The sequence below is a fragment of the Meleagris gallopavo genome, chromosome 11 (genome assembly GCF_905368555.1).
Source record: "Meleagris gallopavo chromosome 11, MGAL_WU_HG_1.1, whole genome shotgun sequence".
Classification (NCBI taxonomy): domain Eukaryota; kingdom Metazoa; phylum Chordata; class Aves; order Galliformes; family Phasianidae; genus Meleagris; species Meleagris gallopavo.
This window is the reverse complement of record NC_139414.1, coordinates 21,977,501-22,002,506: the sequence shown is the minus strand read 5'-3', so window position 1 is coordinate 22,002,506 and position 25,006 is coordinate 21,977,501. Positions and strand designations below refer to the sequence as shown.

The window sequence follows — 25,006 nt, the reverse complement described above, 5'->3', positions numbered from 1 at the left end:
CTGCGTAAAATAAAGCAGGAGACAAACAGGCAGCAAGAAATGTTCTCAAGCAGCTCTCTGACTGCTGCTATGCTGTTCATTTTCCTTCCATTTTATACGTATTTTGAACTAATCAGTGTGCTTTTGTCTCCTAATCCCATAGTAGTAGTTTGAACTGTATTCCTTTTGCCTGGAAAGGTATTAAAGAAATGAAGAAATGGTGTGGCTTTTGCTGAGTAACCGTTGCCAGCGTTTCTGAAGCAAAAGCACTGGCTTGGCATTGCAGCCTTTTCTATTCATCCAGTCTCATAGGCCAAGTTTCAAATCATATTTCTCTGTTTGAAATAACAGTGTTCTCTAGTTACAACCCATGACTGCAGTAGTGATATCATGCACGTTATTGCTCTGGGCCATTCCTACATTCTAGAACTCTGCCAGTGCTTGTGCTTTGTGCTTAACACAGGCATTGGTGGCTTTCCTGGTCTCATTGAAGTTTTAGTGACAAGTGCTGTTCTGAGGTGTTACCTCACCTTTGTAGTTTTACAGAACCCAACACCTCTTCTGTGTATTATGATGTTATAAATAAAATGGAACTGATTAAATAAGGGCCAGTGTATGTTCTGTGATGCATGGCCATTTTCTGTTAGCTCTGCAAAATTTTATAATGCATACTGGACATCTGGTGTCTAGTACTTAACAGTAAGTTCTAGTCTAGTGGTTTTCTTTTATTAAATTTCACTTTTATGAAAACAAACAAACCCAAAACGTTAGTGTTCTTTGTTCTCTCGAGGTAGTTGACCAGGTCCTACACTTGGCTGTCCTGTGCATATCTATCTATATATACATATGTATATGTGTAATATATGTAATTACTGAATAAAGAGTGGGAAAACAGTGTCTCTGTGTCAAAGGAATGAGCGAACATCACCAGCGTTGCCTGAGCTCTCCAGAAGACTGTAGCTGGGAGTGGTTCAGACCTTAGCACTCTGATCCATTCTGCTGATGTCTCCAGGTATGCCTAGATTCGTGTGCCCTTCTCCTAAAACAAAACAATCTCAGCATACCTTATCTGACATAAAATGTGATATCTATGTGTACTTTGTGCCTATAACCTGACGTCTCCTGGATAAGACTGAAGCAGGTGAACAAGTCGGTCCCAAAATGGGTTTTTCCATACATGCCTATGAGGTACATCCTCAGCGATCCTGCACCTGGCTCACATTTTGTTTCATGGTTTTCCTCCACTTGTTTAGCAGAAATGCTAAGTCGTGTCTTGAAGCAGTGATTGAGCACCTGCTGGGAGGGCAGGGCAGCCCAGAGGATCTCAGGTGTGTGCAATGTACCTGAGTGACTGGAAGGGGAGGAGCCAGGAGCCATCCCTTCCAAGACCTCATTTAAGGGTTGGCAGTGGAGGCAAAGGTATCTTGCTGGAGATCCCTGCCTACCTGAGGCCTTCCAAAGGTAGGAAGATTTTCTTCCTTGGTTTCTGTGCCCACAGCAGCTGCACTGGGGCTTGTTCTCACTTGCTGCAGCCTAGAGTTGCGCCACTCTGCTACTATTGCTGTACTTTCCATCAAATTATAGCATTACTGCATTATAACTTGTCACTTGTTTTAAGAAATAATAATATTTAATGGAAAAGCAGTGATTATTTACTCCAAAGAAATAGAGCTACCCTTTCTATCTCCTCTCTTCCCCCTCCAAATAGCATTCTCTCTCTCTCTCTCTCATTTCTCACTAATTTCAATGGGCTTAGTATTCCTCCCCCATGTTTCTGAAGCTTCAAAGCTTAATCCAGTGCTCCAGTTTGGAAGCTTTGCTCTTTATTCTGTAGTCTTTCAATTACTAATACAGTATTAGCTGGGCTATATCCTGACTTGTGGACAAATTAGTGACCTTTTAAAAATGCACTGTAGACTGCAATGTTTTCCTAAGTGTAGCAGGGTGGCTCACTTAACCAGGAAAATCTTGGTCTTATTTGTGCAGTGAGGTTTCTTTTTTCTTGGATATGTTAAATATACCGGTTATGTAACTGTTCCTAATGTGTATCCTTACTGAAGAGGTATTAAATGTAGGAAATCTTTAGTTGCTCTATAACAAACGGACTATTCCCGGTCTAGTATTGGAGCAGTTTACGATGGGCGGCCTGGCTGCAGTCTGGGTTTCTCAGGCAGACCCAGAGGTGCTCCAGCTTCAGCAATCTGTGAACCTCTTGTGGCTGCTTTGACAGCTGGCTTCTTCCTGCTTGTGCTCCTTGAACCTGGCTTTTTCCAACTTCTCTCATGAAGATCAGTTCATGTGAAGGTAAACTGGCATTTTTCTGAATGTAACCATGACTCACCCCAGATACTTCTGCATGCTGGTAATCCTCTGATGTCTTAAGCTCTTTTATAGTTGTGCTTTGCTTAAACGTTTGTTTCTACTGCTGCGGTGCCTTGCCACCAGCTTTGCTAATTGAATCATTACGTTCATCTCTTCTGCTTTTTTTTTTTTTAGATTCACTTTTTTTAAAGCAACTTGCATACGTGCTTTCAGTGTCCTGTGTGTGCACACTGTTGAATTTTGGTGTTTCAAGTCTTCGTTGGGTTGAGAACACTTACGTTCTTAAGGGATTGAGAAGTGGTTTTCATAAGGATCATTGTTCATTGTTGGACCGGAGGACAAGAAACTTGTTAGTTCCAAGTAACTTGTGCTAGATTTATTGGTTTCACCTTAGCTTTCTCAGCAGGAGAATTCTGAATTACTTTCTAAAGTGTTTTTGACAATTTTTAATGGAATAAATTAAGAGCAGCTTTTCAGTTGTTATGAAAAAAGAAGTGTTGTGCCATTAATCAAAGCCGACCACCCGTTTAATTTCTGCTCCTTATTAGACTATCGATACGTTTTTGCATTAATGGGCTGACGACTGCTTAACTACCCAGAGAAGCATTATGGAGCTGAAGATTCCTATCTTAAATGCACTGTTCCCCTTGAATGGAGAGCTGCAGATCCTGGCATTGGCTGAGATGGACTCAGTGATCCTTATGGGTCCCTTCCCACTCGGGAAGCTCTGTGATGGCTGTGTGACCCCTCAGTGATCCTTACGGGTCCCTTCCCACTCGGGACGCTCTGTGATGGCTGTGTGACCCCTCAGTGGCACTTCAGAGAGTGCTGGTGGGGCTTCCTTCTGAGGCTTCTTGCTGGCTGTGGCCCAGAGCACTGGCAGCACAGGGGTGAGCTTGGCAGGAGCTGCTAGGAGCAAGTGGGGAACGTTGGGTATCTCAGAATTTGGCAGTGTTGAGATGCTCGTGGAGTTTGCCATGTTTTCCTTACCTCTTCGCACACGGTACGGCAGGAAGTCATTTATGGTAATTTTCTCCTATTTGCATATAGGTTATGGAGTTCTGTGGTGCAAAGCACGCTCAGAACTCCTTTAAAGTGTCTGTTCAGATCAAAGCGGGGCTGTGTGATAGCTGTTGTCTGACACCAAGCTGTGTGGTGTTGTTTTCATTAAACATTTATCACACTTCCAACGTGACAGCAGGCAACTTTGTGCTTGGGTAACATGTTTTCATGCAAAATTTATTGAAAAAGATGAGACATTGTAAAGAGATCTTGTTGCCTTTCACCAGTGGCGAAGGGTAAATGTTTGATTGGGAGGAGAGATCCCTTCAGCGTGCTGAGGAACAGCGAGACGCTGCTGTTAAAAAGCAAGGAGATGCAGCTGAAAGTTGAGTTTGCTCTGGGAAATGTTGCTTTGACAGTAAGAGAGAATGCTTTATTTATTTTTCATTTTCACTCTGCTTGGTTTTAACTGTTTGTTATGTTTCTGCCACGACGGAATGGGTTGTCATTTGCTAAGCAAATGCTTTTCTAACAAACGAAGGTTTGGAATGGATCCATTTGTAGTGTAAATTCTTGCATTTAAGACCAGTTGTTGGAAAAAGCTGGCAATTATTAGGTAATCTTTACATTATAATTTTTTTTTTTCAAAAATGGGAAAATAAGGTGGAGATAAGGTGGTATATTTAACCAATAACGTACTGCCTTAGAGTAAAACACTGTTGTTTGTTTGTATTAAGGAATATTTCATTCTTCCCGTGATGTATTTGTGGTTTGGAGCACTTCTATTTTAAATCTCTTTCCAGCCTTGCCAATGGAAAGCTGGTGAGTATACAGCTTGTACATCCACTGCCTGCTTCTGTTTCTGTTAATTGGTGAGCAATCACTTTCTGTCTTTTGTGTCTGTAAGATTCACATTAAATACATATACCTACAGTGTTCAGCTTTTGGAAGATAGTCCTGGTTCACGTTTCACTTTTATAGTGTATGATGTAAGTAGGGAAAAATGATCCTGCAACTTCTTTGGGTCTAACACATCCAGCAATTACCCAGCCTCAATTCAGGTCCAATTCCTCTGGGTGCAGCATTTATGTTAATAGGCCAGACAATGCAAAGGGCCACTGGTAGCTTATCGCTTCCCATAGCCTCTGCTGCAACAAGAGGTGGCTCTCAAAATCTGCAAAGTGTTCCTGTTTATCTGATCCAATTATGCACACGCTGCTTCCAAAACATAATCTCTGTAGTTGTTGGCCTAAGGTATTTGTGTTCAATCATCTCTATTCACTTACAAATGGGATTTTGTCACACTGAGACTGATTTTGTCACTCCAAGGCCTTTTCTTTAAAATTTTACATGACAAGATACATTTATTAAGTAGCAGAAATGTACAAATATAAATTGATGTTCAGGGTGCTACAACGTTTGTTTAATTTGCACTGTGCTCAGTCTTAATTCATCAGTTATTGTTAATTATTTGGGCTGTCTTTCAGTCCTTATATTGAAGAAGCTTCTGAAGCTTGTATTGTGCAATGATGTTTGCTTTGCAGTTCAAGCTCAAAGGACAAATAGCTTACTTGTAAGGTTGATTCAAAATATAACAAGTAAGGATTATTTTTGAGCCAATGCCTTGTCCAGAATCTTTGAAGTCAGTGCAAGATTGTGTCGGGAAGCCTATTCCTCCTCATCCTCATGCTGGAGATGTTCCAGGGCTCCAAAAGCACAGGTCACTGAAGGTATCATTACTTCCCAGGTAATCAAGGTGGCTCCTTGAGATCAATTTTACTCATGCAGGTTTCATAACGTGCCCTCTCAGAGGTATGGCTTTATGCTGAAAGGAATTAAGTGATTTGGCTTAGTTCCCACCCAGCTGCTGCAGGGCACGGTGCAGGTGGTGCCTGCAGAGCCTTTGGAGAAGTGCTCGAGTTGGGTTTGCTGGCAGAAGGTGTGCACTTGTTGGAACTTAGGAGAAAATGAAAGGCCAAGTGAGGACAACTTCCTCAACAGGAAGCCAGGCAAAGGCTAATGGGAAGCAGAGTAAATGTTTCCCCCTGAAAAGGAAAGAGCTGCCCATATGCCTGGAGTGGCTCTGGGGTCACTCGCCTTTGACCCGGATTTGTTGCTATTGTCGTTTGGGCTGTGTCGGACTTGTTTTTCTTTTTGATTGCTAAAAATCCCCTTTTATATCTGGAAAGGATGCTCATTTATTTAGTGGGCTGCAATACTGAGGCAGCAGCATATGGTGTTTCTTTGCGTTTTGCTAGCAGACTCTAAAATGCTGCACGGATTCCAGGCAGGGAGCACACGTGTGAGTTGTGGCACAACTGCATGGATGCCACTGAACATCCAGGTTCAGAAAGTTAATAGCTTTTACCCACAGTAACTCTTTGATTTTTATCAATTCTGTTAATTATCTCTGACTAACTGTAAGCAACAATGTGGTACTTTTGTTTTTATTGCAAGTGCTTGGGAAGAAGTCATTTCATTCACTGAGTGAAATTTGTTATGCGTGCTTTGAATTGATGGGTCCTATCCTTCCTCTTTACTATTTTCCAATTAGAATTAAATTTAGAAACGTGAAAAAAACCCCCCTGCCTTGTCTAGTGGCCCGGGTACCTACATGAACCACAAAAAGACCTGTTATGAAGTGAAGCTGTGTTACTTCTGCTCTTTGAAACGCTTTTAAAGAAGAAAATCAACTTAGTAGTGGTAGGAAGTACAAAAGTGTAGATTTTGTGTTCTAGCTTCGTAGCTCTATCAGTTAGAGATGCTTGTTGAATTAGTTTCCCTGCTCAATTCACGTACGATGAGGGCATGCCTGTTCCTTGTATTTACAGAAGTAGATTTTGGAATCCATTTGAAGGCTATATCTTCAAAGACACACATTACTTTAAGCTGTTTTCAAAACTATGCAGTCTCTGAAACTGCCAACCACCATGATCGTCCTTTTATAACTATATAATTTGCATTATCTTGGGTTTTAAAATTGAATAATTCTTCAAATAGAGTATTATTTCTGAAAGAGTATTTCATTTACACACACACTCACATTCTCCCTGAATGTAAACATGTGGCTCTTTTTATATCAAGGCACCTTGCACTTTGGGAGCAGCTGACTGTTGTTTTAATGGACTCTCTTAATCTGTGTATGAGGAATCCAAACTGAATGATACGGAGCTGTGAAAATCCAGTTAGCGTGAGCTGTAATCTCTTTACTGGGTTTAAGTAGTTAGTGGCATTCAGACACCCTGCAGATACTGAACTGCAGAGATACAGTAATCACCTAACCATATAGCCAGGGTCTTGCTATCGTGGAACTAAAGCAGAGGAGTCCCCAGCAATTATTTAAGTAAAACAAAACAAACACAACATGCTCTGCTTTTTCTGAGCAAGCAAACAACAGGCAACTGGGAAAAAAATCCAGCAAACGTTTTCTTTGTTATTTCACATTATAGTATATACATACATATAAAATACGACAGTTTTTGGTAATGAAATTCTGTAATGAATTTACCAAAACAAGTATTTGCATGGTTGAAGATTACCTTCTGCTTTTTAAAAAAAAAACAAACCTGCTGTAGGTTTGGACATGTGTTTGCACAAATTTAGGAAGCTGGAAAGAGTTGGATGCATGCGTGTGTGGATCCCAGCTGCAGTGCAACCTTCCATCGGGATACAGGGCTGGTGGGGCAGCTGCTCTGGGTAGGTTGGGTTGGGTGCTGCCAGGGATGCAAGCAGGGCTCATTTCTTTCGTTTAACACCATTTTGTTAGAAGAACTTCTTGCTGAAGTGTGAACATTCTCAGGCCTTCCTGTGGAGGAGACTGCCCAACCCAAGCCTCCTACTTGAGCCGATCTGCTGAGCTTCTCCCAGTCTGGCTTTGGTCAGAGATTTTTTAGTATAGCGGATACGTAGGCTCTTAACAGCATATCTCTGTTACGATCTGGTCTTGGCATAAAACATCTTCAGCTTGGCAGAAGGATCCACCAACACTGAGAGTGTGTTATCTCCAGCCGTGCTTTTTTGTGGCATCAGTACTTGAGCTTCGCATTGGTTTATTCCCAGTTTGCATTGTGGCAGCCCTAACAGCCACCTGGAGAACTGAAGGTTTTTGTGGAGGAAAAAGTTCTTGGAATCATTGCCATTTTCGGTGCCAATGTATGCATTATTTATAATGTTAAAAGCAACATCTTTAAAGATCCATGAAGGACGAGGCTGGGAAATGCTTTCAGTGACTTCCAGGGTAGAAATGGAGAGCCCAGAGGAAGCTCGTTAGATGTCCTGGTGATTCTCCTGGATCCTGGCTTGCTCCTCATCTGTTTCCAGCTGCTGAAGTTCTCGTAAGACAAGGCCCATTTAACGGTGAATTATGTTGGGAATGATGATTGTTTCCTGGACAGAAATCGAAATAGCAAGATCAGTCTCTTTTCTCAAAATGGATTAAGGAATTGATCAGGAAGGTCTGACTTTGCTGCTCAGATCAGAATCTCCGAAGGCTGCTTAATGGCATCATGCTGTGTCAAAGAGAGAAAAGGATTTTTTCCTATTGATTCTTGTCAGGTGGGCACTGCTCTGTGCTTTGACAAAATATTAAAGAAATACACATAATGTATTTATAGGACAGCATTCAGCAGAGTGTGATTGACGAATGCGTCCAATAGTGCAAAGCTCAGCCTCGGAGGAGGGCAGGAATGAAAGGGTTTCTCATGTCCTGGTTTTCCTTTGTATTTCCTTCTTCTATCCTCTTTTAAAATTACATTTGGGCAGTACGTAGTTGTTGACTGCTAGCAGTATTCATGGTATGGATTGTCAAAGCAATTGTCTTTAATTAAGCCAAGCAAAATGACAGATCTGGATGTTACTCTTCACAGCAAGAATCCTTGTTTTGTTCTGTTGCCTTCTCCGTGTGGGACTGTAGCTAATGCTGTAGTATTGCTTTCTACGTGTCATTAATTTCTGGTGGGCCTCTGCAAGTCGGGATGCTCTGTGAGCATGAAGATGGAATAGAAGGTGGGGGTTGTATGTAGTGGAAGACATGAAATCTTGCTTAAAAGGTCAAGCTGCGTTTTGTATAGAAGAGGACAAAAGATGAAAATCCACTGCATAATTTGTTTAAAAAACACAAAAAACAAAAACAACAACACAACATTTTATGCCCCGGAACTTGTTGAAAGCTATTTCCGTTAACTTTAAAGATTATAAAATAGATACCTTCTCTAGAGAAATAGCTGTATGGCTGCTAATCGGGAACACTGGAGGTTTTGCTCATTTGTTTTCAATAAATTACCAATTAAAGCACAATTTAAAACGGGAGAAGAAAGAGAACAAAAAGAAAAACCACAGAAGTGTTATGCTGACAGTTACGTGTTGCAGCGTGTTGAGAACTTGGGAATGTTTTTCTCTTCCCATCAACTTTTCTCAGTGCTTTTTCTTTTTCCATTACGTGCAGGTCTGGACTGACAGATCTCAGCTTGCATTGCTGTGTTTAAGCTCGTGCTGTTTGGCAGCAAAGAACAGCTTGCACTTCTTTCCTCTGCTGGGCATGGAAAGGGTGGTAGGAGAGAATACCAGGAACAGGAAACTGCTTTCTGTCCTTCGTAGCTTCCGTAATAACATTCTTTTTCTATTTTAATGAATAGGTTGTTGTGCTTTTTTTAATATCTCTTAGGCTGTAGTAACTCAGAAGCGATGTGAGATGTCCAGTGGACTTCAGTGAGCAACAGGCATCGGCTCTCCCTTGGGGATCCTTCCAGGAGCACTGGGGTTATATGGGAGGTGGAAGAGTTCCTGCAGTCAGCAGCCCTGCTGCAATTGGGGTTTCTTTGCATGCTTTCCCTTCCTAGACTTAACTTGCAGTTTTCAGTACAGAAAAACTTGATGCTTGTGTAACCAGTAGTTCTGTTATAAAAGAAATCCACATTATTACTTTTGTGAGAGCAATCCATTGAGAAGCTTGAAAGAAGGAACAATTAATTCATGCTGATTCTTTTTTTTCTATATCAAACCATTCTCAATAACTATTTTATAATCCAACCCACAGAAAGCATTTATAGGGAACACAACATTTAATTTTTCTGCAAGTTGATGAGAATTTTATGGAATGAAATTGAAATAAGATTCTCTCACGTTAAAGTAACCCAATGGTTGTCTTTCATTATTGCTCTTTCCCCCTTTGTGTGTTGCTGTGGCTGGTTATTTCTAGGCAAGCCTTTTGAGCTCCACAAGCTTTGTTTGTGAGCTGGCAGTAGCAGTCAGATGGAAAGCACAGTCATTTAGTTCCAAGGGCTACTTGAATGTATAGCATGTTGCCCAACATCCCATGAAGGAATGGTTAAGCCTCTTATTTACTGCTTTTTGAAGAAAGTGAGATGCCTGCAGCCAAGGTACGTCATGCAGCAGAAGCAGCAAGCACACACGTGGGCTTGGGAGAAGCAGGAACTGAGAAGTGCTGAGTCTTCAGTGGGAGGTAACTCCACAGAAGGGAGATGGATGCTGAGTTGTAGGCTGCTTTACCTTGATAAAGCACTGTAGATGAGGGTTGTTCAATGGCATATGTACAGTAATTAGATACAAAACAGAAGATTTACTCCAGCCGTGGGAGCGTTGCATCTGACTTGGATGTTACTTCCAGATCTGTCATTGTGTGGCCTGCAATAGGAGTAAAACCCTAGTATGGAGGAAAGCCCCTGTTGGTTTAAAAAAAAACCTGTTAAACACATTCACAGATGCATGATATGTATGGAAATACTTCTTCAGTTCATGTGGGAATAGACGTTAGTGAACACGAGATCTGATTTGAGCACAGTGGTTTTCACACGTGGTACTGAGGTCCTTATTTCTGCCAGGAGAAACACGCTCGGTTTTATGTGCAGCATCATGCTTTCTTTCTCCTGCTCTGCCTTTAATCTAGGACTGTGTCTATGTAATGCAATAGAAATGTTGCTAACGTGATTATACTTTTATATCTTATTAGCTCAAATACTGAGCACAATAAAATGGAAAACTGTTTAAATGTTATGTTTAAATGCTTGAGATAAGAGTTCTTGTAAATGAAATGTGATTACATTTCTGTAATAGATCTTCTCTGTCTTTTACTACTTTGTTTAGCTATGTAATTCTATTGGGATTGCTGTTTCTAAGTTTGACTTTTAGAAATATCCATGTAAAGTACTCAGCGTCACACACAAATAAACAATGAACACAAATCTGTTGAGAGCTCAATGTTTCCTGTCTGAAAAAGCAAATAGTCGCTAGATAGTTTTCTTTGTGATAACCAGTTTGAATTAAGCATAATTCCCCAACATCACCTTGAATTTCCATCTGTGTAACGCTGATGTTCTTAAGCGTTTTGCATTTACCTAATGCTCTGGGCTATTTTCACTTAGCGTGTATGGAGAGCTGTGACTATCTTAAAACTGTAGATGATATGAATAACAATTGTTTGCTGATCTTACCCTGTATCTCCCTGGATAACCTGCAGTCTGCAAAGGCTGAGTAAGTGGCAGATAGCTTTTGTCATCTCTTATCCGGGCTGTACACTTGTAAGGAAGAGCAGGGATAATCGCCTAAATCTAATTAGGGGTTAAAAGAGGCCATGACTGTGATGTGGCAGTGAGACACCTTACTGTATCAATCCTGTTTGCATTAGAAAAATAAGGTTGTCATATTGATTATTCAAATTAGCTTATATTGGCCGTGGCTCAATGGCGTGTATCGCAGCTGAAGCACTGCGAGGTCCCAGCTTTTCAGAGGAGACCTATGCTTATGGCATATATTATGTGGTGTCTTGTTTGCTAATTTAGAGGTTTTAAAAAACTAAGACTGAGTGAGTTTTATCATGAGAATTAAAGGTTTAAGTGACCATCAGAAAATGAAGTTGAGCTTTCATGTGTGATATTTGCGATTGCTGAAAGCTATTAAATGAAGGCCAATAAATTTGCTTCAGATCTTTTATGGAAGAGTCAGTATTGGAGTTAACAGATCTTGCAGTATTATGTTTGTGGACTAATTGATGTTTAGTTCAAAGTCAAATGGAGCTAAAAGAGTAAAGTAATTGCATTCAGATCAATTCCGCATTCGAGGGATAGCGAATTCCCTGGGCCATGACTTTGGGGTCTGTGCTTTAATTTGAAAATCTACCTGGTGCTGAGCTATTAGAGTATTCTCAAATATTTCTCAGCCCTTGGCTTTTTGTCATTCAACAACTGCATCTGCTGACATTCTGCTAGGGTGTAGATGCTGTGGAGAGCTCTGATTTCAGCCCTCCTTGTTACCGTAGTCGTGATGGGTGACGTAAGTGCGTCACGTAGAAGAGGCAGAAGGAAAGCCTGTAAGAATACTTTTGTAATGCAGCAGGCTATCTGTTAACTTTTGCACTGGCTTGTGCAACAGTTGTACAAGAAAAAGAGTGCATGTTAAATTGCAGTATCAGGCATAGTCTGCAATTGTTTCTCCGTGACAGAAAGGATTTTACTCATCCTCTGTGCATGATGAAGATTATTTTTTTTATCCTGGGTATTGCTTATGCTATGTTTCTGTCTGGTTTTATATAGAAAGTGTACATAGTTAGCAGCTTGTTCCCCTGTTGCGTGTAAGGACAAGGACTGTTGTAAATGGCTTCGTTTCATTCTTCCAGTTTCTTCTGTTTCTATTCCTGCTGTTGGTATTGGTGTGACAGTTACCCATCCCTGCTGACTAAAAGCCACAGTGACCAGAGCAAGGGGATATGTGTGTATGTATATAGAGAGAGGGAGAGCAAGAGCAACATTTTGACCTGTTTTTAAATGACTTAAAATGATTCTGTGCAGACGTTCACATAACTTTCCAATATCTTGCCTGAACAGAAAGTTAAGTAGGCAGCTTATCCTGTCATGCCATTGTGGAGAAGTCCATTTGGTCCTGACCATTGTTGCATTAATGTTTGATTGCTTGGAATGGTTCCAGTTTGAGTTTCTGGGGACACTGGATTTTGGCACTTGTGTGCAAGACGTAGCAATTTTGTGTATTGTGACTTTCAGCCAAAACTGAAAACCTAGGAAAAGAGCCAAAGCACGAGGCTTTTTCAGCAATTTCAATATGCTTCTTCTGTGGATCAGTACAGCAGACTGGTCAGTCGTTCTATGTTCTGAATTTGATGTAGGGGCTTTCTCTTTCCCCAGCCAGGAATGAGACTCGAGGTCAGATCACTTCCCTCCATCTCAGACTAATGTGTAAGTTACAATTCTACCCCGTGCTATATTGACAGTTAAACATGTGAAACAGAATCAGGTTGCTCAGTGGTCTGCAGTGATGAAGTGCCTTTGGCTCCATGACCAGATTTCTGTGGTCAGAGCACGTGGAACACACATCCACATCTGTCCACCTATGTTTCCAAGTCTTTCTGTACAGTCCAGGAATCCTCAGAGAATCTTGCTCTTGCAAGATCTGGCAGCTTGTTTGTTCTGAAGTTGTTGTTATAGAATACTTCATGTCTGTGCTACTTTTCAGAATATTTGAAGGTACAACTGGAAGTGCTGGTTTTACTATCCAAGCTCCAAATTGCTTCACATCCAAGAGTCCTTGGAAACTGCCGTGTTAATGGTGCTTGATGTTTTCAGGAATCTCTTGGCTTCATATTAGAAAAATAACATTTGAGGGAGATCTTGGCTGTAGAATGAGACATGCTGAATATTTTTGTCTTATCTATTAATTTTGGTCAACTTGGTAGCAAATCAGTAGCTTTCATTATGACTTATTTTAATGTCATTGAAGGAAAGCCAAAACACAAGATGCCTATTAAAACTCACACCAATATGAGGTACTTAAACAACATAATTCAATGTTGGATTGGGTTTGGTTTGGTTTGAGTTGTAAAATTTTCTAGGAAATAAGTTATAATTTACTGAAATTTTCTTGTGCGTTTAATGGCGTGTTTTGGGCATTGGCAGAATCAGTGTTTTCAGCCCTGGCATAGCAATGTTCTGAACATGTCCATTAATTCTGAAGTTTTTCTCTGTGGAGTGAATGGGTACTGAGCATAAGACCAAAAGCAATTTTAGCATTAATATTATTAAATAATAACAGACATGTAAATTATATAGTCAAAGACCATTACAAGTATTGGAGAGAGAAATAACAAATAAGCAGGACACAGGCCTGTTTGTGACCTAAAGCTATTGGGGAGGCTGCTCCATGTTGGATACCATGGGTCTGGAAGATCTCTTGGCTTTCTCCTGCCACTCCGCATGTGCTCAGCCCACCTGGAGTGTCCAGATTGGAAAAAAGGATGAGAGACTTGCAAAGACTTGCTTTGGAATAAAGTACAATAGAAACAAATTGTGAAATGCAACTGGAAACTTGAGTCTGCTGTGACCCAGGTTGTGTTAGGTAAAGTGGTTGGGATGTTTAATAATAGAATACATAACTATATGAAGCAGCCTTACGTGTAGCCATCTTATAGTAGGAATTTAGAGTGATCATAGAATGGCCTGGGTTGCAAAGGTCCACAAAGCTCATCCAGTTCCAGCCCCCTGCTGTGTGCAGGGTCATCAACCAGCAGCCCAGGCTGCCCAGAGCCACATCCAGCCTGGCCTTGAATGCCTGCAGGGATGGGGCATCCACAGCCTCCTTGGGCAACCTGTTCCAGTGCTTCCCCACCCTCTGGGGGAAAAACTTGCTCCTAACATCCAACCTAAACCTCCCCATCTCAGTTTAAAACCATTCCCCTTGTCCTGTCACTATGCACCCTCGTGGAGTGATGAGCAAAAGCATGAAGTTCTTGGTTTTGATTTTTAGTTATTTTCATAGAGATTACACAAAGTTTTCTACCATCAATAAAGCTTTAAATACTTACCACAGTTCTTTTTTCTAAAAGGTGTTACTCATTTGTGAAGAACACATAGCACAGAATTTTCAAAAGCAATTAAGTAAATAATAATAAATAATAAAAACGAGTAACTAATGCAGACAGCTTCCATATTAACTTGCTTCACAGGAAGAACGCTTTTAATAATTAACTTTATTCTTATTAAATGCTCAGCGAGGAACTGCTTATAGTTTCTTCGAGCACGTTTTCATGAGATGTAGTGTATTTTGCAGTCTGCAACAGAGCCAGAGATGGTCCTGCCCAGATGCTGCCTCATTCCAGGCGCAGTGAGCTGCTCACACCTGGAGTGCTCTCAGAACTCATTTAATGTGCATAGGTACAGAAAATGAACCACGGGCGTGAGGTTTCCTTGTGTGCTGCTTTATCAACAGACCGAGGGCCTGAAGGAATAGAGGAAGTAAATGGACACCAATGTATCCAAATATCTCATTTTGCCTAAAAGCAAGTGCCGGCAGATAAATGCCCATAAAGGGATTTCTTTCTTAAGCCCCATGGATTTTTTTTTTTGCAACTTTTTGTGAGAGTTAGAAATGAAAACCATTCATCTAGTGCCCCAAAGAACGGCCTTATTGAATGGAATAACAGTGTAATGTACCATTGAAGGCAGGATTGAAAGTGATTATCTTGTTAACTCTTGACAGTTACCGCCAGCTTGAAATAGAACTGGCAGGCTTGATTTGCAAATGAATTAGAGCTTTTTCATTTTGTGCCAGGATCATCTTTTTATATTCTGATATGACAGATGCTATGTTCCATGCTTTTGTTTCTCTTCGGTTTTATACTTGCAAATAAAAAACAAAAGATTATGATAGTAATTTTATTTGCATCTTTTCTCTGGGAGTTTATTCTTTGTGTCGAAGTTTTTAATCTTATATTTTTTCAGAAATTTGTTTAAGAATAGTATTGTTCCCGCAGAATGAAATTTCATTAGGTTAAGTACAGTCATAATTGGGTGAACGACGAGGATTTAGAAGCTTTCTGAAATGGGAAAATCGATTGTACTCAACTTGTTTTAGTGCTTAGGACATTTAAGTTTTCTCCCTGATTTATAGTTAAATTTAATATCCTTTATCGCCCAGAGCTGAGCGCAGTTGAGAAAAATCCAGCATTGAAAATAACGATCCTAAAATTCTGCTAATAAAATGCAGGTGTAATTAGTTTCAGATTAATGCTGATGAACTGTGTTTATATTCTGCAGCCATCCAAACACAGATGGTAAGGTGTTAGGTATGATAATTATTGTGCACTCTTTATATGTTCCTCATTAACCTGTAACGCTCTTTACCAGTCCAGAGAGTTTTTCCTATAGTTGTGTTTACCGACATTAAAACTGGCTCTGCTTTGTTTAATATTCAGTGCAGTGTTCTGTGCATTTGCAGTGCTGGGCTTTTTGCTACTTTTGTAATCTATTTTGTACTTAGAGACTAATTAGCAACACTTCCTACTACCACCGACGTCCATTACTGAAATGTTTTCATACACTTTCACCTACAGGATGTGTTTTAATTGAATATCGACTAAATAATATTACAGAAAAGGTAAAATAGGCCAAAGATGTCTAATTTATTTAAAACTACCAAATAATGTGGTTAACAAAGGCAGTGCTACTCCAAAGTCTGAAGCTTAATTGCTTGTGTTTGCTGGGAGTTCAGGCCTTGATTAACAAGGTTTTGCTCTTTGTGGAGGAAATCCTGAGCACAGAACAGCAAAGAAGGGAAAGAAATAAAAATGGGAACCAGCGTCCCCCGCTCAATCATGTATCAAAACTCCAAGGACTTGCAAATTACCACCTCCTTTGAATTTCCAGCTTTATCTGAGGAATTGCTTGAACTGGCAACCAGGGTAAATAAATCTGCTTTGATAATTCATAGGATTTTTATACGTGATCTCAGGTCTTACTAAAACAGAACTGGGAGCTTTTTTGGGTAGTTATCTTGGCTCTCCTTTATCTGAGAAATACTTACGGAGAGAAAATGTTCTTTTTGTTTTTGTTTTGTAGAGTCTATTTGAAAATATTGAAGCTATCAGCTCCGTATTTTGGCTTTTCTTCCTCTGCTTAGTTTCAGTGTTTATTTCAATTGCATACAGTCTTGAATTTTACTCTATGAGACAGGGCTATATATATTTTTTCCCTCCTGAATATTTGATAAAGTCTCTTGGGTACTGATTTTCCTTCTCTCTGGGATAACATATTATGGAAATTGTTTCACCTTGTGTCCTATTTAAAGTCCCTGGTTTTAGCATGATTCAATTTAGCTTGCATTATATTCTTCAGAGTTCTTCAGCAGTTCCAAGTTATTCTGTATGTGTTTCTCTGTGTGGGGAGGCATTCCTGCTTTTCTTCCTGCGTTTGATAAGTGACCTTCATATAATCTTCCTGAATCTTTATCAAATTTAATTTATTAGTGATTGGCCAAACTTCTTACCGTTTTTCCCCGAGTGAAATAAATTCTTTGGTTGACTGGAGTGAAGGAGCCACTGAGCGCAGTAGCATCAGCTTTGAAGTCCTCACTCTTCAGGCCCAGATCCAGACCGCTTGGATGTGATGTTAAGTAAGAGCAAAACAGCATTCACACTTCAAAAAACATCACGGCTGCTTTCTCCAGCATTCAGAGTGAAGGGCTCCCTAAGCATTCCCTCTCTTGGTGGGAGTTTATTGTGCACAGAAGACGGGAACAGTAGCACCAAGTTAATTGTTTAATGGCACCTCGTCCTGTTGAACTCTGACTCGGATAAGAATGTTCTCAGCGAACATATTATGCTGGTTTTCAGGATGCTTGGTCCTGTCAGAATGACAGCCAGGTTACTGCCCTGTGTTTCTTCTGACCTGCAACCCCCCTGCGATTGGCATTGCACTGCTAAATCATTTTTGCTATTTTATTTTGCAGATTTGGTTGGATCTTTCAGTAACGGGTGAAAACAGGGTCTGAGGAGCCTCAGCTCCTAAATCTGTTAAGCAGTCCAGGAATTTTCTTTGTAGTGAATGAAGCATTGAGGATTTTTTGTGTAACTTCAGTACTTCATTGCAAGGATTTTGATTTTCATTGTTGTGCTTCTCAAGGTTTTGTGTCTCAAATGTGCCAAAAAGGACTGTTTCATATTGTATCTGTCGTCTTCATTTTCAAGCAACTTGAGTACATAAGTGCATGATCTGTGAAATCTTAATTTTTTTTTTTTAGTTAATAGGCTTAATTGGTAGTAGTGCTTGTGTTAGTTTCTAAACTCAGGTTTCTTTTCCTGCATCCTTACGTAAGAGGAAAGAGGAAATAGCTTCCTTTCATGGTTTTCCCCTCTTGCCTTTTGTAGGCTCTCCTTGATGTAATTTTCACTTAGCTACAAAAAATATAAACCATACTTTTCTTCACAAAAGAAAAGGATGTTTTCTTTACTTTACTACTAACTGATTTTCTTTACAACGCAGAGAATGTTAACTGGTCGTGTTGAAGAGTAAGGCGTTTGTTGGAGTTGTGTTCCTGCACACCGCACAGCCTTTACAGGCAGTCCTGCCAGACCTCTGGTGCTGTGTTGGACCAGCTTGCCATCAGAAGTCAGTAGGTCTGATTTATCTGTTCTCTTGGGAGAGTCAGCACTGTCCTCTTGTAGGTGGTTTGAAGGAGAGGAAAAGGCACAGCTTGGATTTCTATGTCATCTTTGCTGCTTCTTCCAAAGCCTACTGAAATTAGTCTCTGTGGTCTGCAGTCAGACTTGGAAACATCAGCCTATAATTTTACAGAAAACACAACAAAAGCTATAAAATTTGGTGCACTATGATGGGGTTATCCATTTCTAAAAGCTACATCTGGGACTCTGCAGCTCTGACAATGAAATTCCATCTAGCTGAGAGTGGAACTGCAAGTACGCAGTAACTACTGACTGCTCAGTGTGCAGATGTAATAATGGTGTGTTTATCTAGGTTATTTCTATAGCAGATTTTTCCCCTGTATCAGGCTCTTATCTTTCTGGAATCGGACAAAAGCATGGTATGCCTTCCCAAACCCAGTGCCTTATTCTTACATTCCTCCTGCTCTCTGTCTTGGGATATCCAGGGGTAGAAGTGAATAGTGTGTAGTCACATGAAAAACTAGTTTTCTTCTTGCTGTCAATATATGCAGTGTCAAGCCCTGGTCTGGGAAACAATGAGATATTGGCCATTGAAAGAGATGATCTTACTGCTGGTTGAGTTTTGGATGGGAGATTTCCACATTCTGAGAGAGAAAGGAAGCTGTTAACAGCTGTGGTTGTTTGCTGGCTTCTGTTTTTACACAAATTTAGTCAGAACCTGGAGTATTAACAGTGCTAGCCTGAGTTATTAATAATGGTTTATGTAATCCCATATCTGGATCTGCCTTACTGGGTTCTAAAGCATTCAGCACTATGGGATGTGCCTGTTGAGTGGTCCAATAAGCGGAGTGGCGAACGTGAGAGAGCTCCACGAAAATTTCCTGTGACAACTTAGGACGGCGCTGTGCGATCAACACCACCAAATGCTGGTGTTTGCAGCGTGGAATTCAGAGGCTTCTATCTGGGAGTGTGGTGCTGCCTGACCTGAACTGCTGCATCTGACCCTGTTCTTCATAGTTTGTAGTTGATACTGTGCAACCGAAAGCATGCTGCCAAGGGCCTTGCTAACAATGAAATGTTTTATGTATTCATTTGTCCTCTGAGGAGCAAAATCCTCCATCTGGGACTGCGTAGAGTGGGGCTGAGGGCAGTGAGGTGGCGAGGGGCTGGAGCTCCATCCCTGCAAGGAGAGAGGGGCAGCAGGCAGAGGAGGGCTGGGAGGGCACTGTGCTGAGGGATGGAGGGGCTGTGGGGGGTGGGAGTCAGAGCTGGGGGAGAGAGCAAGCAGCATGGGCTGAAAGAGATGCTGAGGACTAGGTGTAAGGAGAGACCCTCTGAGTGGGCATGTTTTATGAGTAGTAGGGCTGCCCCTCAGGCTGTGCTTCCAGGCCAGAATGGATGAAGCCTGGTGGCCTGGCCCCAGAGCCCACCATGCCCTCAGCCCGAGCTGTTCTGTGATCTGGGGCAGCAGAATGTGACCCTTCAGCACCCAGAGGTACTGTAGAACTGTTCTGTGCTGTGTGGGTTCTGCTCAGTAAGCACTGGCAAAGAGTTTGCTAACTACAAATACAAGGGAAGACTTGTAATGAGCTGATAACATGAGGGGGACTGAAGAATGTGAACATGTTCATTTTCATTTGAAGTATGTTTATTTCAATTTACTTCACTGGCGAAAGTGCTAGTGCTAGTAAGTTAACTTTAGTTACGTTAATGTACGTATACATTATGATACAGGTAAGTTAACATCAGTCACATACATGACAGCTTCTAGTACTCCAAAAGCTGGCCACACTTGCTTCATTGAATTCCTGCTGCCTTGTAGGTCCCTCTGAGCAGGGTTCAAATGTAGCTCAGCTCCAGTTTTTCTCTTTGATGTTACTTTCACACAGAGGGTGGTGATGCACTGGAACAGGTTGCCAAAGGAGGCTGTGGATGCCCCGTCCCTGCAGGCATTCAAGGCCAGGCTGTATGTGGCTCTGGGCAGCCTGGGCTGCTGGTTGATGACCCTGCACACAGCAGGGGGTTGGAACTGGATGAGCACTGTGGGCCTTTTCAACCCAGGCCATTCTATCATTCTCTGATTACCAGAAGCTGATGTTTGGATGGTCCCAAATATTGTGCTTGTTGGTTTTGGTGTACGATTTTAAAATATATCCATGTGAACTGGTGATGTACATCACAAACTCTTTTCTGTCCCAGACCCAGAAGCACAGTGCCAGAGCTTCTGTGTGGGGAAAAAGGAAACTTGAGTCTAAACCAAGTTTGCCTAACAAACCAGGGAAATAGGTGAAATGCATGAAGAGACTGTTTGAAAGGCAGCTAGTTGTTCTCTTGGGAGCTGTGTAGTGTGGTGTAAAAGTTTTTAGCAAAACTTGTTCACCTGATCAAGATAACTGATATTGGTGTAAATTCTGGTGTTTCTAGGAGTACGGCAGCACCGGATGTGCACAACACTGCTGCTGCCACTTATTTGTAGTGTTTTATGTCATTGATGGTTAAGGTATTCAGTGAAAATTGAGGGTTCATTTAAACTTTGAAGCACATTTGAGCTGTAGCAACAGCTGTGATTTTGCGTAACACAGTATTTGAGAGGAATCTTGTTTGGATAATTATTTTTCACTAGAAAGAACAACGGATGCATGGCTTCAGTAGTTGTCCCCGCTGCCTGATGCGTGGCAGCAGAAGGAGCACTTCATTGAAACTGACAGGTGCCACGGGGTTTATTTAGGACAGCCTCAACCTTGTCCTGGTTTGTTTGATAATGTCTGCCTTATGGATGTTCAGCCACTGCATTTCCTGCGTTAGAGCCGTGTGTTACACCAATATTACTATCTGTGCTGCCTCAACTACAAATTGGATGAACAGCCAGTGACACTTTTTCAATATTATTACATTAAACCAAGTGGATTTTGATTGATAACCTAATATTCAACTAATGCAAAACATCAATCATGGCAAGTATATTAATTATTTAATATTGCAGTCTAATTCAGAAATCGATGTGCTGCATGAGGGGAAGGGAAACTCGCTGTTCCCAGAAGACTTAAGGCAGGGAATTATTAAAGAAAAAAAACCAAACCTGCTGTACTCTTGCGTGTTAGTTCGATACAAATCTTTATTCATTTGCCAATAATCTCTTCGCATTTTCCACTTCAGGACCGTTTTTATCAGTTTTGAGACCTATAATTGAATTAAGTCTGCTTTCAGCACAGAGCAAAAAGAGTTGTACCAATATTGATGAAGTCATGACAGGGACAGCAGAGGAGACAGGCCACTAACAGGGCAGGCTTTATACCATTAGTGGGCAGCTCCTAACATCAGCGTCTTGGATCCTGCTTCCCAAGCAATTTCCTTAAGGCCATTTAGCACCTCACAACGGATGTTAAAGACAATTCCTATTTAAGTATTGTGCAAACTCAGAGTACATTCTTATTTCAAAATGCTGAATAACAGCGTAAGTAAAGCGTATGTGTTGCTTTGTTCATGATATGCTCCCAAATCAAGTGGAAGTGTGTACATTTTTTAGAAAGCTTTATGAAATCATAAATAAAAGCTTTATATAGAAGTCTAAAGTACAGCTAAGCTGCATTACGTGTAACTGAACATATTCTTAATTTAATAAAGCTTCACACTCTATAGTCGTTCTGTGTTCTACTTCACCTTGTGTTCTATAGCCCATAGCTTGCATTAAAGAGAATGGAAGCATCAGTCTTTGCATGGTTTGCTTTGGTGGAAGAGTGTAGTTGGACTTTTTGCTCCTGTGGCTTGATGCAGTTTAATGATTTGTTGGAGGAAAAAAATATGTATTGTAAATGTACACTACCAACTCAAACCATTCTATGATCACGCAGTTCATTAACTGATTTTTTGAAATGCTTCTGGGTGAAATGCTTTCTCCTTGCTTGGCATGCTGAAGGCCCATTTTCCTCAAAGGACACGATTACATTTTTGGAAGCAGACAGAACCTGGAGCCAATGAAAGCAGAACCAACTTCCTTCGTTTAGTGGCCTGGGGAGTTTTATTGGTTTTACTTTGGTTTGGGTTCTCTCTTTTTCGAGTAGCAGAGTAGTTGCAGGTAACCTTGTGGGCTTTACTGCTCCAGGATAGCACTGCACTGTACGTCCACATGGCAAGATTTATCATGGGCTGTGTTTTGCTCTGAGTTCTCCTCTTCTTTTTTTTTTTTTTTTTGGTAGCTTGGTCTTTTCTTCCCACAACCTGCTTAGTTAATGTACAATTCATGCACTGCACCACCTTTTAACCAGTCTCCAGTTATACTGTTGGAGTAGTGACGAGGCAGAACCAACGTAAAGCCATGGAGTGTGGATTTCATAAATACCATTATGCAGTGTTTTGCTTTATTGAGTTCAGTACGAAGTTGTGGGGTAATTATATTAAAAATGCTTCTTCAAATGAGCGTTCTGTTGCTTTGCTAACGTTTGTTGCAGTTTTAAGGCAGGTCAAATTTGAGGTTATAAATAATTCTGTAGCTGTGCATTTGGATGATCAATACTCTAAAAGTATTTTAACGATTAAGATATTAAAAATAAAAATTTTACATAATCAAGAAATGTCATGGCTTTGCCATTTTCAGAGTTAAATATAAATTGTTTCAGACAAGGATTTAGCAACTATTGAGGACTTCTGTTCTTCTGTTACAGGGATGCTGGAAACATCAAAGCTGGATTAGAACATCTGGTAAGTTTTAATTTTCTCTTGAACATTTGCATCATCTTTGATATCTGCATTCCAAATGAACACTTTTGAATGAGCTTTGAATACCTTGAATTGAGAAAGTCAACCATTTCCCAGAGGGTCAGCTTACTGTTATTATGTGAAGGCACTTACATTTTCATTTATCTTACCATTTCAAGGGAATTTTAATTTTTTTAAATTACTTTTTTTGATGTAGAGATGAAATAAAATGGACTACAATCCTTGGATTGATGATTACCTTAATTATAAACAAAAATTGTTTGGTGTAGGTTTTTTGGCATATCCTGATCTGAAATCAACAAACTTGTGACAAAAAAAAACCCAACAAAAAAAAAGACACCCACAATCAAATATTGCATGCATAAATATGGTGTGTTTTAGTAATTTGAAGGCTTTGAAAGAAGTGCACAGCTTTGTTTTTTCTGCTGTCTGTGCTTTATGAATAATGTATTGAGTTAAGTTCCATTCAGTGCTGCAGTATAAAATAATAATTGAGATGCAAAGTATTTTTGGTTTAAGTAAACATATTCAAACCACAAGTGATGGCAGGACATACTTAGCATTAAAAACAAATCAGTTGATCACAACTGGAAAAAATGCAATATTGTCACAAGTCTGAAGCTCCTTGAGAGTAGAATGTTAGCATCAGCATCATCTGAACATGGAGTAGTTCATCTAAACAGATTATTAAATCCCATTAAATCAAAATACTCGCTGTTAATGGTACGTATATTTCAGTACCTCAGGAGAAGCGCTTAAATTCATGCTTAATTTTTCATATAATACCTAAATAATGTATCCTGTTCCATACTGCTATTAAAATAAAATCTTATCGCAGCGTATTGCACGAGCATTTGAACAAATTGCTTTTCTGCTGTTGCTTCCCATTCTGGGGATCGCACGGGAAACGTGATTTGTTGGAGCTGGTATTCCAATATCTTCTTGGACTAACAGCAGGATGAGGAGTGTGCATATTCTGGCACCATTGTCAACAGTTTCCCTTTTATAATGATGGCATATTAAATGCTCCATTGCAACTAGTATTTAGAACCTGTAAATGGAATAAATAGCTGAGCGTTATGAATAGTTCTAAGAGCAGTTGGAAAATTAATCTTGTTTGCTGGTTTCATAGGTATCTTGCATGCTAGTTGAATCTCTTAAATAAATTTTTAAAATGTTTCATTCCTCTGCTGGTGTCAGGTCGTTGTAATCTGATGGGTTCAGAGAATTTTTCTAATGCATTATAAAGATGCTGTAGTCTTGACAGATGACCATGACTGGTACTTTTTCTAAATTGGGAGTGCTGCAGTAGCTGGAGCTGCGGGTCTGATTTATAATGTCACCTCAAACCTGCAGGTTTGGGAGGAGGAGGTCTGTGGTTTCTGAGCAGGCTGGGGCAGGGGAAGGTGGGCCAGGATTACTGCCTGCTCGTGTCCTGAGTTTCACGGGGATTTGGGGGAAAATGTGCTGGAAAGATGCTCTGCAGAGTAATGGAACCTGAAGTTCTTTGACGTGGTAACTCACTGTATGCTTGAATAATGTCATTGCCATGAAATACATTAGCTGCTTTGTACTGCTGTGAAAGATCTGTCAAAAACCTCCAGGTCTTTAAGACTTTTTTCCCTTTCCCTGTGATCTTAGAAAATCTATCCTGGGAACGGGTGCTCAAGGAAATGAACAGTTTCCCGAGGCACCTGCAGATGGGAGGATTCATGCAGGAAACTTTTACATCTCAATGTTATGGCAGACAAGTTCAGAAAGACCTTTGAACTCCAGTAAATTATGGGGACGTTTCTAAGAAGAATTAAGCCACACTATTGCTTTAGTTCTTTTACTTTACCTTACTGCATCTCCAAATACCTGCAAGAAATTGTTTTTCTCCATTTTTTCCCCCCACGGTTGGCAATGAAAACAAGAGTCTAGTTATTGATTATAAATAGATTTATAATAAGTAGATTTAATCCTTTATTTAAAATGGGATGTGCTTTCTCATTGCATTGTATAGGTACTGTTTGCTGGATTGCAGCCTGTCTTACTGCTAACATGTGCCTAATGGCATCTGCCACCTGGGCATTTAGCATCTAGCTACACCTGGCTGCTTTTCAAAAATCTGGTAAATATTTTGCAAGTTGTTATTTGGGAATACTTTCGGTGCGAAAACACGCTTTCATAAACAACTCCTCAGTAGACCAGAGAACTGCACAGAAGGTTCATGTGGCTGTTTGTGTCAGTAAGCATGCAAATCCTGGAGCTTTGGCCTGGGAGGGGCTGTAAAGTCCATCGTGTGCCAACCCCATACTGTGAGCAGGGACACCTCCCATAGGCCAGGTGCCCAAAGCCCTTGGAAGGATGGGGCACACACAGCTCTGGATGCAGTGCTGGGGCCTCACCACCCTCATGATGGATTCCTTCAGAACACACCCCAGCTGGAGGAGCTGCTCTGGTGCTTGCTTGTTATTTGCTGAATTGTACATGGCTAATTTAACAGCCTTTAGAAACCTTGGAACGGGAAACTGTTTGTAGCTCTGTTTTCTGTTGGTATCTCCATTGAAATTGGACTGTGTAGCC

The 25,006-nt window shown here is 40.6% G+C and overlaps 1 protein-coding gene across 5 annotated transcripts in view; it reads left to right on the top strand.

Moving 5' to 3' along the window:
* The window catches only part of RSRC1 (arginine and serine rich coiled-coil 1), a 115,631-nt gene that overhangs the window by 32,546 nt on the left and 58,079 nt on the right, over positions 1–25,006 (top strand). For all 5 annotated transcript variants that reach the window (XM_085232953.1, XM_019619202.3, XM_019619204.3 and 2 more), the window contains exon 5: positions 22,384–22,420. In XM_085232953.1, coding sequence (XP_085089079.1) covers positions 22,384–22,420 — 37 coding nt within the window. The remainder of the gene's footprint in view (positions 1–22,383; positions 22,421–25,006) is intronic.